This window comes from Astatotilapia calliptera, chromosome 12 (genome assembly GCF_900246225.1).
Source record: "Astatotilapia calliptera chromosome 12, fAstCal1.2, whole genome shotgun sequence".
Taxonomy (NCBI): Eukaryota; Metazoa; Chordata; class Actinopteri; order Cichliformes; family Cichlidae; genus Astatotilapia; species Astatotilapia calliptera.
Genome location: NC_039313.1, coordinates 22434199 through 22450146, shown reverse-complemented (window position 1 = coordinate 22450146; position 15948 = coordinate 22434199). Strand labels below are relative to the sequence as shown.

General features: G+C 40.9%; 1 protein-coding gene and 2 long non-coding RNA genes across 3 annotated transcripts; 1 reads left to right on the top strand and 2 right to left on the bottom strand.

Annotated features, from left to right (window-relative positions):
• Nucleotides 1-414: 414 nt before the first annotated feature.
• On the bottom strand, nt 415-7072 carry LOC113033369 (uncharacterized). The gene is made up of 2 exons (XR_003274020.1): nt 7013-7072; nt 415-2473 (listed from the first exon to the last, which is right to left on the bottom strand). It is a non-coding gene; the product is annotated as an uncharacterized LOC113033369 (long non-coding RNA).
• On the top strand, nt 5447-6133 carry LOC113033368 (uncharacterized). Its single transcript, XR_003274019.1, has 2 exons — nt 5447-5928; nt 6022-6133. It is a non-coding gene; the product is annotated as an uncharacterized LOC113033368 (long non-coding RNA).
• Nucleotides 7073-9877: 2805 nt separating the features above from the next.
• Nucleotides 9878-12717, bottom strand: ela3l (elastase 3 like). Its single transcript, XM_026187327.1, has 8 exons — nt 12576-12717; nt 12289-12377; nt 11971-12068; nt 11648-11776; nt 11008-11144; nt 10492-10637; nt 10033-10185; nt 9878-9936 (listed from the first exon to the last, which is right to left on the bottom strand). The coding sequence occupies exons 1-8, from the start codon at nt 12715-12717 to the stop codon at nt 9919-9921; spliced, it is 912 nt and encodes a 303-aa protein (XP_026043112.1). The 3' UTR covers nt 9878-9918.
• Nucleotides 12718-15948: the final 3231 nt, after the last annotated feature.

Sequence of the window (15948 nt, the reverse complement as noted above, 5' to 3'; positions counted from 1 at the left end):
GCATGAGTACAGTATTTTGGTAAGGCAACGTAGTTTTTTTTCTGCTCGTGCCCTTTAGTGTGCTGAAGCCATACGGAGAAAAATAATGACCAAAATATAAGAAACACCATATAATGATGTTAACTGTCACTCAAAGAAAAATGTATCCATAGTAAGCACTCGCAAGTTCCCCAACCCCACGGCCGTTATAATGATGCTGGATTGTGGTTACAAGATAAGAATTACACACTTGTAGTTCACTAACAACAGGATGTGGGTCACTGCTGAGGTCAGTGTGTTCCACATTGATTACTTCAGTGCAGGAGGTTGAAGTCAATTGTTATTTTAATTCAAGCACTAATGTTTAAATAATTTGGAGGGAAAATGATGGTGATACACACTGAAAGGGCAGAGCAACACTGATTGCAGACCACATTAGTTAGAAACAAGAGTAAATGACTTTATTGTTGATACAAAATAGACTGTCAAGATTGCATGGCATGGAGGACAATAGCATTAATCTGTAAGGCAGCAACAAATGATTAATTTCAAGATCAGCTATTCTTTTGAATGTTGTTTGAGTGATCATTTAGTTCATTACAAAAAAAGAAAAAGAAAAAAAGAAGCATATTCAGTACCAAAGATAACTTAATCTCATCGTGTGGCAAACATAAAACAAAGCTGCTTAGTTCACAATGATGCTGAATGATACTGCGATTGCTTTTTTGTCCATGTCTCATTTTCCTTAAGTACCTATCCAGCAGGGATTGCTGGAGCCTACCTCAGCTGTCATAGGGAATCTGGGTACACCCTGAACAGGTCACCAGTTTCACTTTCACACCTTTGGAAACTTTAGAATGAACCAAATGTTGGTGTATTTGGAAGCCAAGCAAAGCTGTGACACTCAGTTCAAGGGCAATCACATGAAATATAAAAATCTTCACATATAAGAAGCTGCATTATAATTTGAATTTATATGATTCAGAAATATTCCAGAATTTAGCCACTAATAATCAATCCAGCAAGTGTAACAGCATCAGCATTATCATTTGTACAAGTATCCTCTTTAAAGTAAGTAGAACACAAAAGACAAAATCATATATGTATTAAGTTAACCTGAGATCCTAAACTACAAAATGAAAGCATTAAAACACAGAGCCCTCTCAATAGTTGAAACAAAATCTATTGTGTGCATACATATATGCATATACGTTTTGTCATTTTGCCAGTCAGTCTGTTGGCTCTTATCTCTCTTCCATCCGCAACATAATCTTTATATCACACAGTTAACAGCTGGAGAACATCCACTACAATAAACACACTGCTCACTCCTGTTCTGTAAGTCGTGTCATTTCCGATGATGGCTGCTTATAAACATTTTGGAGAAACCCACAGAATGAAAGCGAGGCACACCAGGACACGAGTAACGCATTTTACTGTTACATTTAATCCCGTGGGAGTTGGATCAGTGGAAGCAGAGACTTGTGTGTCAAACAGGGAGACTATCAAACAGGGCCCTCGAGCTTTCTTTTCTGTCAACAACACATCAAAGGATCCCCTTTCCTATCCTTCCCTTGCACTTCATCAATCCCCACCAAATATAAACCAAACTTTATCTCTGTCTGTCTTGACTGACACACATCCTCCAGCTACACCTTTCTTCTTTCTGCCTCGTTTGGGTTTTTAGTGTCTACCTGTCGTGTTTCTGCCGCTCTGTTGCTGGCATCATTAGTGTGCAGCTATGGGGAAAAAAATATCCCAGCTGCTGTTGCTTTTTCTCTTTACTACTAAAAATGTGATTTTATGTCTTCGTGCCTCTCGACCAACGTTGTCACCTCAGTTCCTCTCTCCCAGTTAACTTTGCTGTTCGTCCTCCACATCCGCTCTGTGGCTTCAGATGGAGGGTTGAAAAGGAACAGAGCAGAGGAGGAGATCATGGTGAATCTGTGCCGAGCAAAACCAAACTGACTGACAGATGGACAGTCCCCGCGATGCACAGCAGAGATAAGAGGATTGGGCCCGCTTGTTGTTGTTGGTCTTGCCACAACTCTTAATGCAGTTAGCTTACTCTGAGCTTCACTCACTGGCACAGTCAAGATGCAGAGATGTAAACAGTGATTTATGTAACACAAAAGGAGATACAGACGGAATGTAACGGCATGCATATATGATGTCCAGCTCCATTAGAGTTCATACCTATGGGTCTCGATTAGGCTGCAGTCAGCATATACTTCTGTTCATCCTTCTTCTGCTCCAGCTTTGCTGCAAAAGCAGGCACTTTCTCTTGGTGTGAAGGTACTTTGCAGGCCTTGTAGAGGATGACAAACAGGATGACGATGAGAAAGCCTACCACAGAGTTGCAAACAATGGCCACGATGCTCCATATAGACAGGCCATTTCTCAGTTCATGCTCCATGGTAGGTGGGACAGTGGTCTCCAAGATCCTGGTGGTCAGCCTGAGGTCTGTTAGATACCCCAGCTCCACAGATTATCCCTGAAAAGAAAGGAAATGCATAACATGAACACGGTCAATCCATATTTCATGCACTTTTGCCAGTACACACTCAAGCTGCGACACACTTGGCTGCAGTTAACCTGCCTATCATATGAGCATGCTGCTTCCATGAACGAGGTCAGCTCAGTACAGATTATTTCCTCTGACAACTTAGACTGTAGGCCAAGGTGCTTCATTCCTGCAGGTGTTATATATGGAACAACCTACATATGTATCAAACAGGCTTTTTTTTATGTTGAAAGTGTTATTTCAGTGTTAAATAAGGGATCTTACAGAATATTTTCATAAAGATACACAATGGAGTATTATTATTTCTTAGTGCTACTAATGTGAAGGAAAAGTGTCAGACAGATGCAGAGAAAAAGCATTGTAGGACCACTGTTAAATTTGAATAATCAGTGTGTAACAGGAGGGCATTACGGGACAAGAAACTCTCTTTGTGTGTCACAACATCCTTTTTTTATCAGTTTCCTTTATACTGGCAGAGAGCAAAGAGGTTATTAAGCTGATAAAGAAGGTGCGGGTAAGCACTTTTTCTTGCTGAATTATTGTGGATGAGTTTTAGCATTGATGTGTTTTCAGGAGGAATATGTGGGAATATAGTTGCCAGTTTTGTGGCTGATATTAAATGGGTCACTGAGGTGTACTGGTGTGTGTGTGAGAGAGAGAGAGACTGACAGAGTGAAAGGGGGGGAAAGAGAAGCCAGTTCAAGCATGAGATGGAGGGTGTGAATATTTTCCCTCTCAGAGTTTAACAGATAAAAACTTGAGCTCATCTCCCCACTTCTATACCTCTCTCCCTTCCCTCTAATGCATTTCTAATGAGACCACATATTTCCTCTTCTCCCCAACTGAGGGCAATACCACAACAGTCCAAGCCTACTGTTGAGAACTCATTTCAAAGTTATCCTTCCCTTTATAGGCATTTTATGACCAAGCCAAATAAAGATGGATAGCTACAAGATACAGTAGATGACAGTGATATATTTGATCTTCTTTCCAACACACAAAGCTGGTTTCACTTTGCACCAGATGGGTCCCTCTCAGGATGCTGGTGGGGCTACTGTGGGGAAAATTATCCTCATAATGACTAACTGGGACAACTGTCAATAAAACTGCCTGCACAGTTTTTCAGGATATTTCCAAAACAACCCGAGGAAGTAGGGCTGTGCGATATGTCCCATATGTCTCATATCCCGATATAAGAATTCTATTGTCTGATAATGATATAAATCACAAAAATGTAACATTTTCTGTAAATTCTGTGAATCTCGGGCAGCTCGTCTTGCGGGAAGTGTTTCCAGCTGTGCGTCATGTACCTGGAGTCGAGTGTTTTAACCGATGCATGAAACTACACATTTTTAGACATAAGTTGTAACAGCCGCCGTTTTCTTTGTGAGCATTTAATACACGGCGTGCTGCGGGGAAAAGCCTGTTCTAACGTTTGAGTCTAAGGTTTATTTTTTTAGCACCTGGCGGCTCTTTTTTTTACTTCTCATCCGTAAACAATCTGCTCTTTCACGTGATTCAGTTTATTTTGAAAAGTCTCAACAGGATCTTGAGCTTTATTGTGAAAGGTTTATGTGGAACATAAACAAGCGGACACGCGATGGTGTTACCTAGTTGTTGCTAAACACAATGCATAAAAACAGGCGCTTGACTGTCTGTAGTGTGGTTATATTAAATATAAGAGAAAGAGAGAACTTTAAGAAATTAATATAGCCACTACAGTGACCATAAAAACGATGAAAAAAAATATTGCTGTAAACAGTTTATTTTGTGACACCATGAAACAAACGATAGCATAAAATGAAACAATAGACGTTTTTATATCGTCACCCGATATATATCGTTATATCGAACAGCCCTACGAGGAAGGGTTTCTTTTTTCCCACAACAGTCACACTAAGTGTGACTACTGGGTTTACATTTCCAATCAGAGCCAAAGCGAGGAATTTGTAGGTTATTAGATAGCAGTGGAATGTGATGGGGAAGAGTCTGCATGTGTCTACTAGAGAGGGGGGGGAATCAAATGAGTGTAAGCAATATATTAGATCAGAACACTGCATGCTTATGTTAATTTCAGACAATCACTGGTGCATATAACAAGAGGAGTCATGTTGTTATTCATTATCACTAATATAACACATTTTCATAACTCATACTTCCCAGAGAAGGTAATTGTGGTCCACGTCTTACTAAATACAAGGGTAATTTGTTCTCATTAAAAAGATGAATACATTTTAATAGCAATGCTGGAAGAAAGCAAAGGCATTCAAAAATAAAAGAAATACATCTGAAAGTATTGACAGGCTGTGACCTTCGGGTCCTTAAATGACACTGCAATGCAAAGAGCCATCAGTAGGTTTTAGAAACACTTCTAAACAACACAAATTGTTGCTGCATCCTCACGTGAAAGTTGAAACTTTGACACATGAAAAGAAAAAACAATATAAACTAGGTTAAAATTTAGCTGACTTCTCTAGGTGCGAGCTCATTTTGGATTGACTGAGGCAAAGTGGAAAACTGTCCTCTGGTCGGCCAATCAAAACTTTAGAATTCTTGAAAAAAATACACATTGAGCTCCAGGCTGAATCACTCAGCTTACTTTCATCATACAGCTCAAAAGCCAGAGATTGTGAGACGATGAGGCTGCATTAGTGCACATGGTTTGGGTAACTTGGCCATCTGTAAGCCCCATTCACTTTTAAATACACAGCTTTTGGAGCAGCACATTTTGCCATTCAAGCTTTCTTGGGAAAGCATTGCTTATTTCAGCGAGACAGTCCCAAACCACATTCTGCATGTTGTACAGCAGGGGATGAGCTCTACTGCCCAAGAGTCTTGGTGCTAAGCTAGTGTTACAGAGTATAGCATGGTGGAAAAGGATGGAGAGAATCCCCACTAAGCTTTTGGGTTGGCATTTCTTTAGATTTTGTTTTGTATTAATTGCATGCTTTGGTGTTTTTTGTGTTTGATGTGAGGTGTGGGCCACACCCATGTGGGAGTGGAGATTCTACTCTAGTCCAGCTGCCAGCTATTTGGAGTTGAATACAGGGAGCAGCTGATTGGGGAGGATTGGAGCCCTTCTCTATAAAGGGGAGAGGAAACAGGAAGTAGGGGTTGTCGTTGGTTTTTTTTTGTAGGACACTGGTGAAGCAGGGAAGCTTCGAAGATCCAGGATGAAGTGTGCACATTTTAATGGAAAAGATTTTTAACCTGGCCTGGTTTTGCTTTTAAAATAAACTGAGGATGTTGGAGGGAGGACTCATTCTTATTGGGATGTGAGTGGATGTGCTGGAAGGCAGGAAAACAAACACTGGACTGGAGACTCTCTGTGCCCCTGACAAGGAAACTGGACCAGTTTTGGGGAAGTTCCAGCTCCCAGGATGTGATGTGGAGACCCAGCCTCGAACGAAGTCAGGCCTGAAAAGGTGGGTGGCAAGCCTTTTTGAGGAAGCTGCAGGATTGATACGTTTTGGCTGCTTGTTCTTCCAAGTGACCACCTTTCCCCTGTTTGTAACCAGGCTAACAACCCTGACCGCGGTGGCTTTGGGCCTTGGATTCCTGGCCAGAATTGTGTCTTCAGCCAGTAGTTTTACCCGGAGAAAGAACAAATAAATCTTGTGTAACCCATTACAGTGTGCGTGTGGTGGTTCGTTACTGGTCAATATTAGAGCTACTACTTTCTTGTACGGAGGCCATTTTGGGCCTTACGTAACATTAGCCTTCCTATTTTTCCCCACCAGTCAAAGACTGAAAAAGTCTGAGGTTTTATCAAGGTAATATAGGTCAAATGAGGCACCTAACTGTTAAGCATTTGGTATCCAATATCAATCAAGAATGGGAAAACATTTGTCTTTCAAAATTGATGTCTTAGGCTCTCTGGTTCTTACAGAAGAGGTGATGCAACACACTGATAAACATGGCAATAAAAACTTTGAAATTCTTTTTTTTTTTTTTTTTTTTAAATGGACTCTGCGCTCCAGGCTGAAGAGGAAAAAGGACCATGGCCTACTCCGCCAGAGGCATATTTACCAATCCAGTGGGCCAGCTTGTTTAAAACACATATTGCATAATCAAATTCAAAACGACCACATGTTTTTCGGATAGCCTTAATATTTAGAATTTTTTAAATCTAATTTTATTTTAATATATTTAAAAAAAAAAATTAAATATAGAACTCGAGAAAACATATAGATTTTAGGTTTAACATAAACGCGCACAATCAATATAAAGATAACTATAGTATGCAATGTCTCTGAGCTCAGTGACTCAGAAAAGAGTTAAGATTTAAGTCTGAAACCAGAGTAATTCAACAGTTCAATAGAGCCTCCAGGTTGTGTGTTCTCTGTGAATGGTGTCACATACAGGCCTTTTGCGGCAAAATGCAAATAATCTGATGCAAATGTATGAAAATATGGCATGCTTACAACATCAAACAAGAGGACAGTGTAGGCACGAACAAAAACAGACACCACATGGAAAACAGAAGATTACTTATGTATAATGCATCACCTGGCTGCAGACTAGCCGAATGAGCGACCCCCCACCCTCGTATCCTGTGACTGAAGTTCCTAAAAAAAAAACCCAAAAAAAAAAAAAAAAAAAAAACACAATACAGCAGCCTACTTGACACTCCAATCGGAAGCCTCGAGTCCACGCATTTGTTGTCTTGGTGCGCACCCCAAGAGCAAAACGGATTATAAGGAATGACTTCCAAATCTTCAGCAAGTTCACCGCGACGTTTCTTTAAAAAAAAAAAAAAAGGGAACTTTTACCCCGAAGTAGGTCACCAAACTGCGAGCCCGTGGGGCGTAGTTCAGCAGCAACCAGTGGGCCTGGTCACTAGCGGAGTTTCAGACTTGTAATCAAGTCGGTTAGTGACTGACTGCTGACAGGCGCAGGGCGACAGAGCGGAGATGCTTCTGTCATTGTGGCTGCTCATCATCCCCGCCTGCCCCTCCCCTTTCCTCCCCTCCCTCAGCCTGTTACTACAGACTATTTATAAAAACGCTCCTGGAACATCCCATCAAGGGCTTTCCCCCCGTCACAACGGTGAAGATCCAGTGTGTGCACAGTGCAAGAGGTTCAGCCTAAACATTCAGTGACAAGACAGTGCAATGCAATAAAAGAGATCTCGTCTTGATTAAATGGACAGAACTTTGGTCTAGCTGCTGGAACTTTGCAAAGAAGTTAGGACAGTTTGAAAGAATCTTTTGACACAATCTGAGAGTGTTGTTAAAAATATGCTTTACTTATAGAAATACACAATAAAGCTGCAGCTATATTCTAATATTAATGTTTTTTACTGTATATGGTTAACTGGAGTCAGTCACAACTACCTACTAAAAAGCACGCAGCTGAGCAGAAGCCACACAGACCTTAAATTCGTTGACTCCATTTTCCTCATTGGTATTCAACACAACAGCAGGGTGTCCCTGGGGGATTCTGCTCTATTCTCTCGGTCTCCCTCTCATCCACGGTATGTGTGCAAACACTTGTCTGTCCTTCTTTTCTGGAATGAAGGACGTCTTTGAAAAAGTGAGGGCATTTTGGCCCAACAGTGCCGAGTATGTTAGGGTTCGGGTGATCATTTGGTAATTGTGACGGTTAGGGATAAAGGGTAAGGAGCAACAGGGAATGTCACTGTGTGTCCTCACAAAGACTGAAAGCCACGTGTGTGTGTGTGTGTGTGTGTGTGTGTGTGTGTGTGTGTGTGTGTGTGTGTGTGTGTGTGTGTGAAAGATGGGAGGGAGCTATCCTGACCCAGAGTTCAGACAGACACAAAGAAATCTTTTGTGGTCCCATGCTCACTCTCACTGCCGGTTGCACAGAGAAGTTTTTCAGGGGAACAAATCCAGACTGCAGTAGTTTAATCAGTGGCTCATACACTGCTGCACATTTAAGCTATATTTCAAGTACTGAACAGGGGATGGCAGTGTAATAACTGCTACAAGATCTAGTTGATAAATGGAATTAAAATGGAATTAAATACAGCAGCAAATGTGCTAAAGATGTGATTCATCCTGGAGCATCACATGCTACCTGTCATGTTTGAAAGTTTTTATTAATAATAGTCAAGATTTATTGCTTTCATCTAGTTGCTATTACATTTTTAGTCCATTCATGTCATGTCATGTGTAACTATCTATAGCTGATTTGATGTTGTGATATTCCTCCGCTACATTATCTTGATTATTACAATAATGAATAACAATTATATTTGTAATCTGTGGGTTTTAGTTGTAAACTGTATTAAAAAATCGGTATACCCTTAGAGTTGCCTTATCAGGTATATTTTTAAGGATCACTAAATTAGTGTAGGCTCAGCCTACATGGGACCTCGGAGGAAATAATTAGAATGGATCACAGGCTGATGCTTCATGTGAAAGCCCCAAAAGATGTGTGATTCATTACATCAGAGATGAGATCAAATACAGCCTGAGAATCATGGATATGCAGCAAAACAGTGCCTTCATGTCTGTGCTTCTGTCTGCTCTTTACACACACACACACACGACTTCATTATTACTCGCTCTTGCAGGACGTGTCATGTCTAATGAATGCGTCACAGGCGTTCACATTACCTCCATTAACCTGCCAAAGCTTATAAGTGTGCGCATATGTGTGTGTCTCGCCAATGTGACAGAGAGAGGGAGAGAGAGAAAAGAAAGAAAGAGTGAAACAGAAAAGACAGTAGTGAGAAGCAATTAATTTTTTTTTAATCTTCCCCTCCCAACCCAATCCATCCCCATCTTTCTCTCATTACTGCTTCTATCATCTCATCACAGCATAAACAAAAGACAGAATCTTAACTTTTTTTTTCATTCTGGCCTTCTTCATTTTCAGAGCACTGTTTTTAATGAAGAAATTCCCAGCAGAGTATTGCGGTCCCCTGTGCTGAAAATACAGGATAGAGTATCAAACCAGGACAGGTTCTTGCAGGATAGTCTTTTTTCTTCTTCTTCACAACAAATATCAGTCACTTACTCTCAATATGAAAGTTGCTATTTAAAATATCACTGCATATTTATTTTTATGAATCACATGCTTGACTACAGTGAGCTATTTGAGGGAAATATCTTGTGTTTGCTGCGTTTGTTCCAGGCATAAACAATACACAGAATCCTGCTTTGGAAAGCTGTCAGAACCAATTTAACCTATCAAGAGTGTACGAGGACACCTGCTGGACGACGGGTGACATTGTTTCCATGCCTGGCAAACTTTTATGAACAGGGTAAAATAATTTGCTGTAGAGATGCCCAGTTTCTTTCTTTTATTTTTCTCTCTTTTTTTTAATGAAATTTGAATTCGAGTTTGTCAGACCTGAGTGTGCTTTAATGTGATGGGTATTGAAATAACACACAAAATACACGCAGCTCTCCAGGTCTTCTTTAAAAATTTATTTATTGCCATCTTCCTTAGTTGCTCATCATAACCTGCAAGAAGGAATGAGTCATTACTTAAAATAGGAAAAGAGGAAAGAGAATTAGAACAAGAGATGTTTGTTTACAAGCAGCTGTGGTTCTGGTTACCTGGTCAATCCAGTCGTTGAAGGCAGAGACTCTGGTGAAGACAGTGGGTTTCTTCTCATAGTTGCAGCCAAGGGCGGACACAAAGCTAGCAATACCGTGCACCTCCCAGACACCTTCAGCGTTCTGACAGTTCAGAGGGCCACCGGAGTCACCCTGGAGAAAGTAGGGAATAGACATAGAAGTAGATAGAGAAGATCTAATGTTTTGTGCATTTTATTAAAGTAGTGTATGGTATGGCAGAAAATAACTGCAATCAGGACTGTTGTTTGAAGTTATGATTGAAATTTAATTTTTTTAAAAAGTCAGTTCTTGTCAGCTTGAACATAAAATCTCTGAAAAATGTGATTACCTGTGTATATTTGTAGTTGAACACATTACATTCAAATTTGCTTTGAGTTTTCAACACACGATAGAAAACAGCTCTTCCCATGTACACAAACACACACAGTGCAAACTTACGTTGCATCCAGCCACAATTCCATCTCCGCCAGCACACACCATGGTGGTCCTTACAGCGATACCCCACCAGTCAGATTGGGAGCAGGTGGCATAGTCTGCCACAGGCATCAAAGCTTGCTGCAGCTTATCAGCTATGGGGCCTCCGGCTAAGACACACAGGCAGAGCCTACATCATCCACATACACCGGCCTGCAGTCAAAGCTGATTTACAGCATTTCTTAAAGCGTCAAATTCACTGTCTGACCCACATTTTTCAATTTAGGAATAATCCTCCTCCCTAAAACTTCCAGCAAAAAATATCATGCATTTGATTTTCATCTGAACTTTGGAGGTTACCCCAATTAGATATGCTTACTCACAGCTCGTTATAAATCCATGCATCTCACAGATGCACTAAATGCTCTAAAGGACAATAAAATATCCCGTAGATACCAAACTAAGAAAAAAACCAAAAACAAAGTAAATACCTCAACAGACACATAAACATAGCTCGGCCTTCTTTAAACAGCGACTTACTGTACAGTCTTCCCCATCCAGTGATGTAGCAGGGGTAGAGGTTGGACAAGACAGTGCCAGCAGGGGGGATACATGCCAACTGCACCTGGTCGCTCAAAGTCGCAGACTCTGACAGTTTGATCAAGGCGATATCGTTACTGCAAGAGAGACAGAGGGAGAGAGACTGTGTGAGGGGTTCGTACTGACAGGCAATTTAAAATCATCCTCCAGAGCAAAAAGCAAAGAGAGCGAAACACAGGCAGATAAGATAATGGGAAAGAGTACAGTCTGTATTCCTGCGTCCTTTCTGTTTGCTATTACTGTATGTCTAAAAATACTGAATAATTAATGTATTCAATTACAATCTTTACAATCTTTGAACTCTATTGCATGAAAAAGTCAACTTGTTTTTTTAAAGAAAATTAACCAATATAATAATATTTTTAAATGGTTCAGTCTTTTTTTCTCATTTACTCAGCAGATCTTTGACATGTATAAAAATGTCGACATTCTTCATGGATATGATTTAGACTGAAGCAAGTAAATGTAATTCGAGCCCTGTTCCCATACGCTATATTGATACACTTTTACAGAGATGATGATGTACTATATGTAGGAGACTGTCTTTGCTCTCAGTATTGTGAGGTGGTGATTGTGTTACCCGAAGGCCACAAAGATAGGGTTCCATTTCTCATGGACAATAATCTTCTCAGGCAGGATAGCCTTGGAGCCAGCCTCTTCCTCCACCAGGTTGTATTTGCCCACATACACCCTGTAGGACAACGCGGTACTGTGGGAGAGAGCAGAATGTCAAGGCTGGAGTCTACCAGACAGAGGAGTTTGTACAAATAGCTGAATAGTGCGGCGATTGGTTGAATTGAATTCCCACAGGATTTAATGTGGGGTTGGGGACCAGAATTTAATTTGTCCACTGGTGGTTGTGTTTTTGTGTTTTGTGTCTTTGTATTCCTCTGCTGCTCATACTTAATGCAGTGAGCAGCAGTCATGACCCAGTTGGCAGCAATCAGAGTTCCCCCACAAGTGTGCCTCCACTCGCCGTCCTTGTCATACTGCAGGGAGATCTGGAGGTGAAGAAAGGACAGCAAAAAGGACGGAGTATAAGCAGCAGGTTGCTGATGAATAGATGGACTGCACTGTGTGCAGATTAAATTCAAAAGCCACTCTTTTAATTAGAGGATTTCCAATAGCCACTGGGTATGACAACAAATAAGCCAGATGCTCTACCCATGAGGTTTGCCGGTAAGTATAAAAACACAGACAGATGTGTACATATTAGCCTACCTGCCAGGGCCAGCTGTGAGGCCTGGCATCGACTCCGTTGACCACACGGGAAGTCAGGGGCGGAATGGGTGGTGTACCACACCCAAGGGCTGGACGAAGAGGGGATAGAAGTGAGCTTTAGAGACACGGGAAAAACTTTTAAACTGCATCATTTTTCTTTTTGATAAAGGACCGCAGGGGGGCGAGCTCCCTGTGTGGTAATGAGCAGGCACGTATCCGCGCTTACATTACTTGCAAAACGGCAGAAACAATTACACACAGAATTAGAAAATGCCAGATGTTCTTACCGCCAGCAATGAGCACTGAGGCCAGCACAATGGGGATCATGTTGATTGATGCTTCTGCTGAGGGACAAGAGGACACACGTTCTCTTTTAAACTTTCCCCCACAGGCAACGCCTGCTCTGAATGCAGCAACACGTACTACCATTGGTTTGCCTGCACCTCTCCGGGATGAAGATGGACCAATGGCAAAGAGGGTCAGTGTTTGTCTGTGTGGCTGACGGATCACACAGGTGTGTTTTTAGGAACATTTCTCATGGCCTTCCTTTAGAATTACAATGGGTACAATGTACAGAAACCATGTATGCACAAGAGCGCCAAGAGTTTTCTCATTCATAAAAGGAAAGTGTGTTTAAGTTTGTAAATACTGAAGGTACATTCACCTCTGTAGCATTATGATTCTGCATTGAAATTCACCTTTACACTTTCTGTGATTAAAACCTTTTCCCTGAAAGCTGGAATTAAATGCTTGCATAACACCATGGGAAGCCGACATCTGGCACTAGCTTGTTTTCTCAGAATTGAAACACACACACATGCAAAAAAAAAAAAAATCTAATTAAGAAGCATGAGTAAGGTAAAGGACAACAAAGTTATGAGAAACAGATGTTGTCATTGATGCAGAAAATATTGATGGCTGTGTTACAGTCTTTTCTTACACCACAAACAGCTCTAATGCAAATTCTGCAGCGTCAGAAACACAAGACACATTGGCCATATGTATGAGCATATATGTCAGCTCAGCATCTTTCAGGTTTGAACAGTCTTGCTATAGCTATGCTGTATATCAGCTGTTGTGAAGTTAAATGTACTGATGAAAACACCGACCCACCTCGTTACGATGACTTGAATGAATGGATAGAACCTGAATAAATTATGAGACTTGGAGGACACAGATACAACTTCTGAGATATGAAAGTGTCTGGGGTGACTCAGCAGGCAGACACACTAAATCTGTCTAGGTAGCTTTTACGTACTGTTATGTGGCACAAGAAAAAGTTTGGCGGTTGCTGCCAGTTTGCAGCAAAAAAAGTGTTGAGAAATAGAATCGAAATAGAAAATAGAAGCGTTCATATGCTTCTGATAAGAGAACCTGAAATAGATTCAAAAATTATTAAGGTTACAGGAGTCCTGTCTTACATTTGAGACTTCCTGAAGCAAACACTGTGCTGTAATCAAAATCAATGTCACACTACTTCAGATGGCAGACTGGACTTCTTGCTCATGAATCATTTAGTTTCCTGGTTCACCACTAGATGGGACAATTTATCTGCTTAGACACCAAACTGATCTATAGTCATTTATTTAAAAAAAAAAGAAAAAGAGGAAAGAAAGAAGATTAACAGAAAATCGCGCTGTACTTGATTATGTATGCATTTGTAATGTGAGTCATTCAGAAAATCAACTTCTGTGAAGTGGGTCTGAAAAAGAGGTCCGACAAGACTTGGAGACATATTTGTTCTCCACTGAGAACACCTTTGCCATGAACATGTGCAACTCGTAACAACACTTGAACCTACAGAAACAACTTTGCTTAAATGTTGGGTTACAGCTGCTCATTTAGAGTTTACAAAACAAGCAAATTCTCCATGGGAAGAAATAAAAAACACTTGAAAGGCAACTACAGCAAACAAGCTTAGACATCCACGGCTTATGTGTGCTTGTGTTTGCGTGCATGTCTGAGTGTGTTGGCGCGAGTGTAAGTGCACCTTAGTGTGTGTGTGTGTGTGTGTGTGTGAGAACTCCTCTACAGCTATCATATGTATTTATATATATAATTATTTGAAATCTAATTAAAATCAGTCTTCTAATTAAAAAAAAACATTGTTATACTTATTACAAGCCAGTGTCCAAAGCAGATGCCTCCTTTCCCCTTCCATTTTCTGATTAAACCTCGTATTCATTAATTTGATAGTGGCAAGATAATGAAGTGAGGTGGATGTTGAAGTGATACAGCTGTACAGAACGGGGGGGGGGTTGTTTCTGTAGGAAAACACATAGACCTGACCTAAACTCTTACCCGCCTTTTTATTTAGCCCAAAACCTCTGATTACCCAAATATACTCCCTACCACTAACTCCTGTTTATACGAAGTAGAAGGTAGCCTGTCGTGTGCTGAGACGAGGCTCACTGCTTTTATGGCTGAGGAAAGCACAACACCTCATTTACTGGAACCCTACCCCCCCCCCCCTTTCCTCACCCCACTCCTGGGGGTTTGTAACAGATACAGTTCAGGCCGCTTCCCCCCATCAGAAGTGCAGCTGAACTCCGAATGACACCGAGTGCGAGGTTTATGGTTGGTTTGTGTCACACTGGGGCAGTAAACACTGCACTGGCCATTGCCGTTGTCAAGTGGCACAAACAAGAGACATTTTGCAGTAATGTATAAATATTATTGTGTGCTTTTGGCTGCAGCCAGCTGTGTGGTTTTTGAACTAATTTTCTCTTGCATACCTCTGTCACTGGTATGTGGTATGCCTGTATGAGTGTGTCTTTTGGTTTGTAGCAATAGTTCAGCCCAGTCTGAACCCACTAATGTCCCAAATGTTTAGCTTTCTGCCTTTAAAAAAATACACAGCTGTACTTTCCAGTGGCTGCCTTAGTTGCCATAGGCAGAGTGCTTTGAGCCAGAGGGCTCAAGTAAATCTGTCGGCTGTCTGCTGCTGATTTGCTTTTATCTTTGATGCTGATTTTACCAGAAGCCCTTCCCTGCTTTCTCGTTTGGGTTGATTGTTGCATGTTTATTTTATTTCTGTGTCTTTGTTTACTGCGGGTATAAAATTCATTGCTAACTGTGCTTTAATACTCCCAGGACGGGGAATACTAATTTCATTAATTCTCGTGAGCACATCATGACCAAACTGGTCTTACAGGTCTTGCACATACTTGCCTGCTCTCTCATTTTCAGTGTTAGAATGAAGAGGAGTAGTGGGAATTGGTGCCGTCTATTAAGATCTGTTTACAGCGTTCATATGTTCTTCACCTAATTTTGCATTTGTGTCCAGTATGTTTATGTCACTACAGTTTACACTCACTGCTGCAATAGATCATAGCTTCTATCAAACATGGCATTTTAAACATGCTGCATATTCCCGCATAAAACATCTCCCAAAACATCTTTTGCACTCGTATCTGCACGTTAGTTCGGAGTAATTAATTTTTTGTGCCACTGAGTCTTTTTAGAGCAAGAGTGGAACATCGTACATGCAGCTACCACTGGAATTACACTAAAAATATTCCTCATCACCTTTGTTTATACACATACTTTTGCAGTCAGCACCAGTTCATTGCAATCTCTACTTTCATCAGTCCACATGAAAGAGATAACAAGCAGTGTAACCTACTGCTACGTATAATAACATTTACAGTAATTACAGAC

Bases quoted from the DNA above. Each gene is read 5' to 3' on its own strand.
- ela3l (XM_026187327.1), bottom strand. From the start codon at position 12,717: ATGGTAGTACGTGTTGCTGCATTCAGAGCAGGCGTTGCCTGTGGGGGA. The intron at 12,069-12,288 runs GTAGGCTAATAT...CTTCACCTCCAG, and splicing joins CTCACAGCTGGCCCTGGCAG to ATCTCCCTGCAGTATGACAA. The intron at 11,777-11,970 runs GTATGAGCAGCA...TCTCTCCCACAG, and splicing joins ACTGCTGCTCACTGCATTAA to TACCGCGTTGTCCTACAGGG.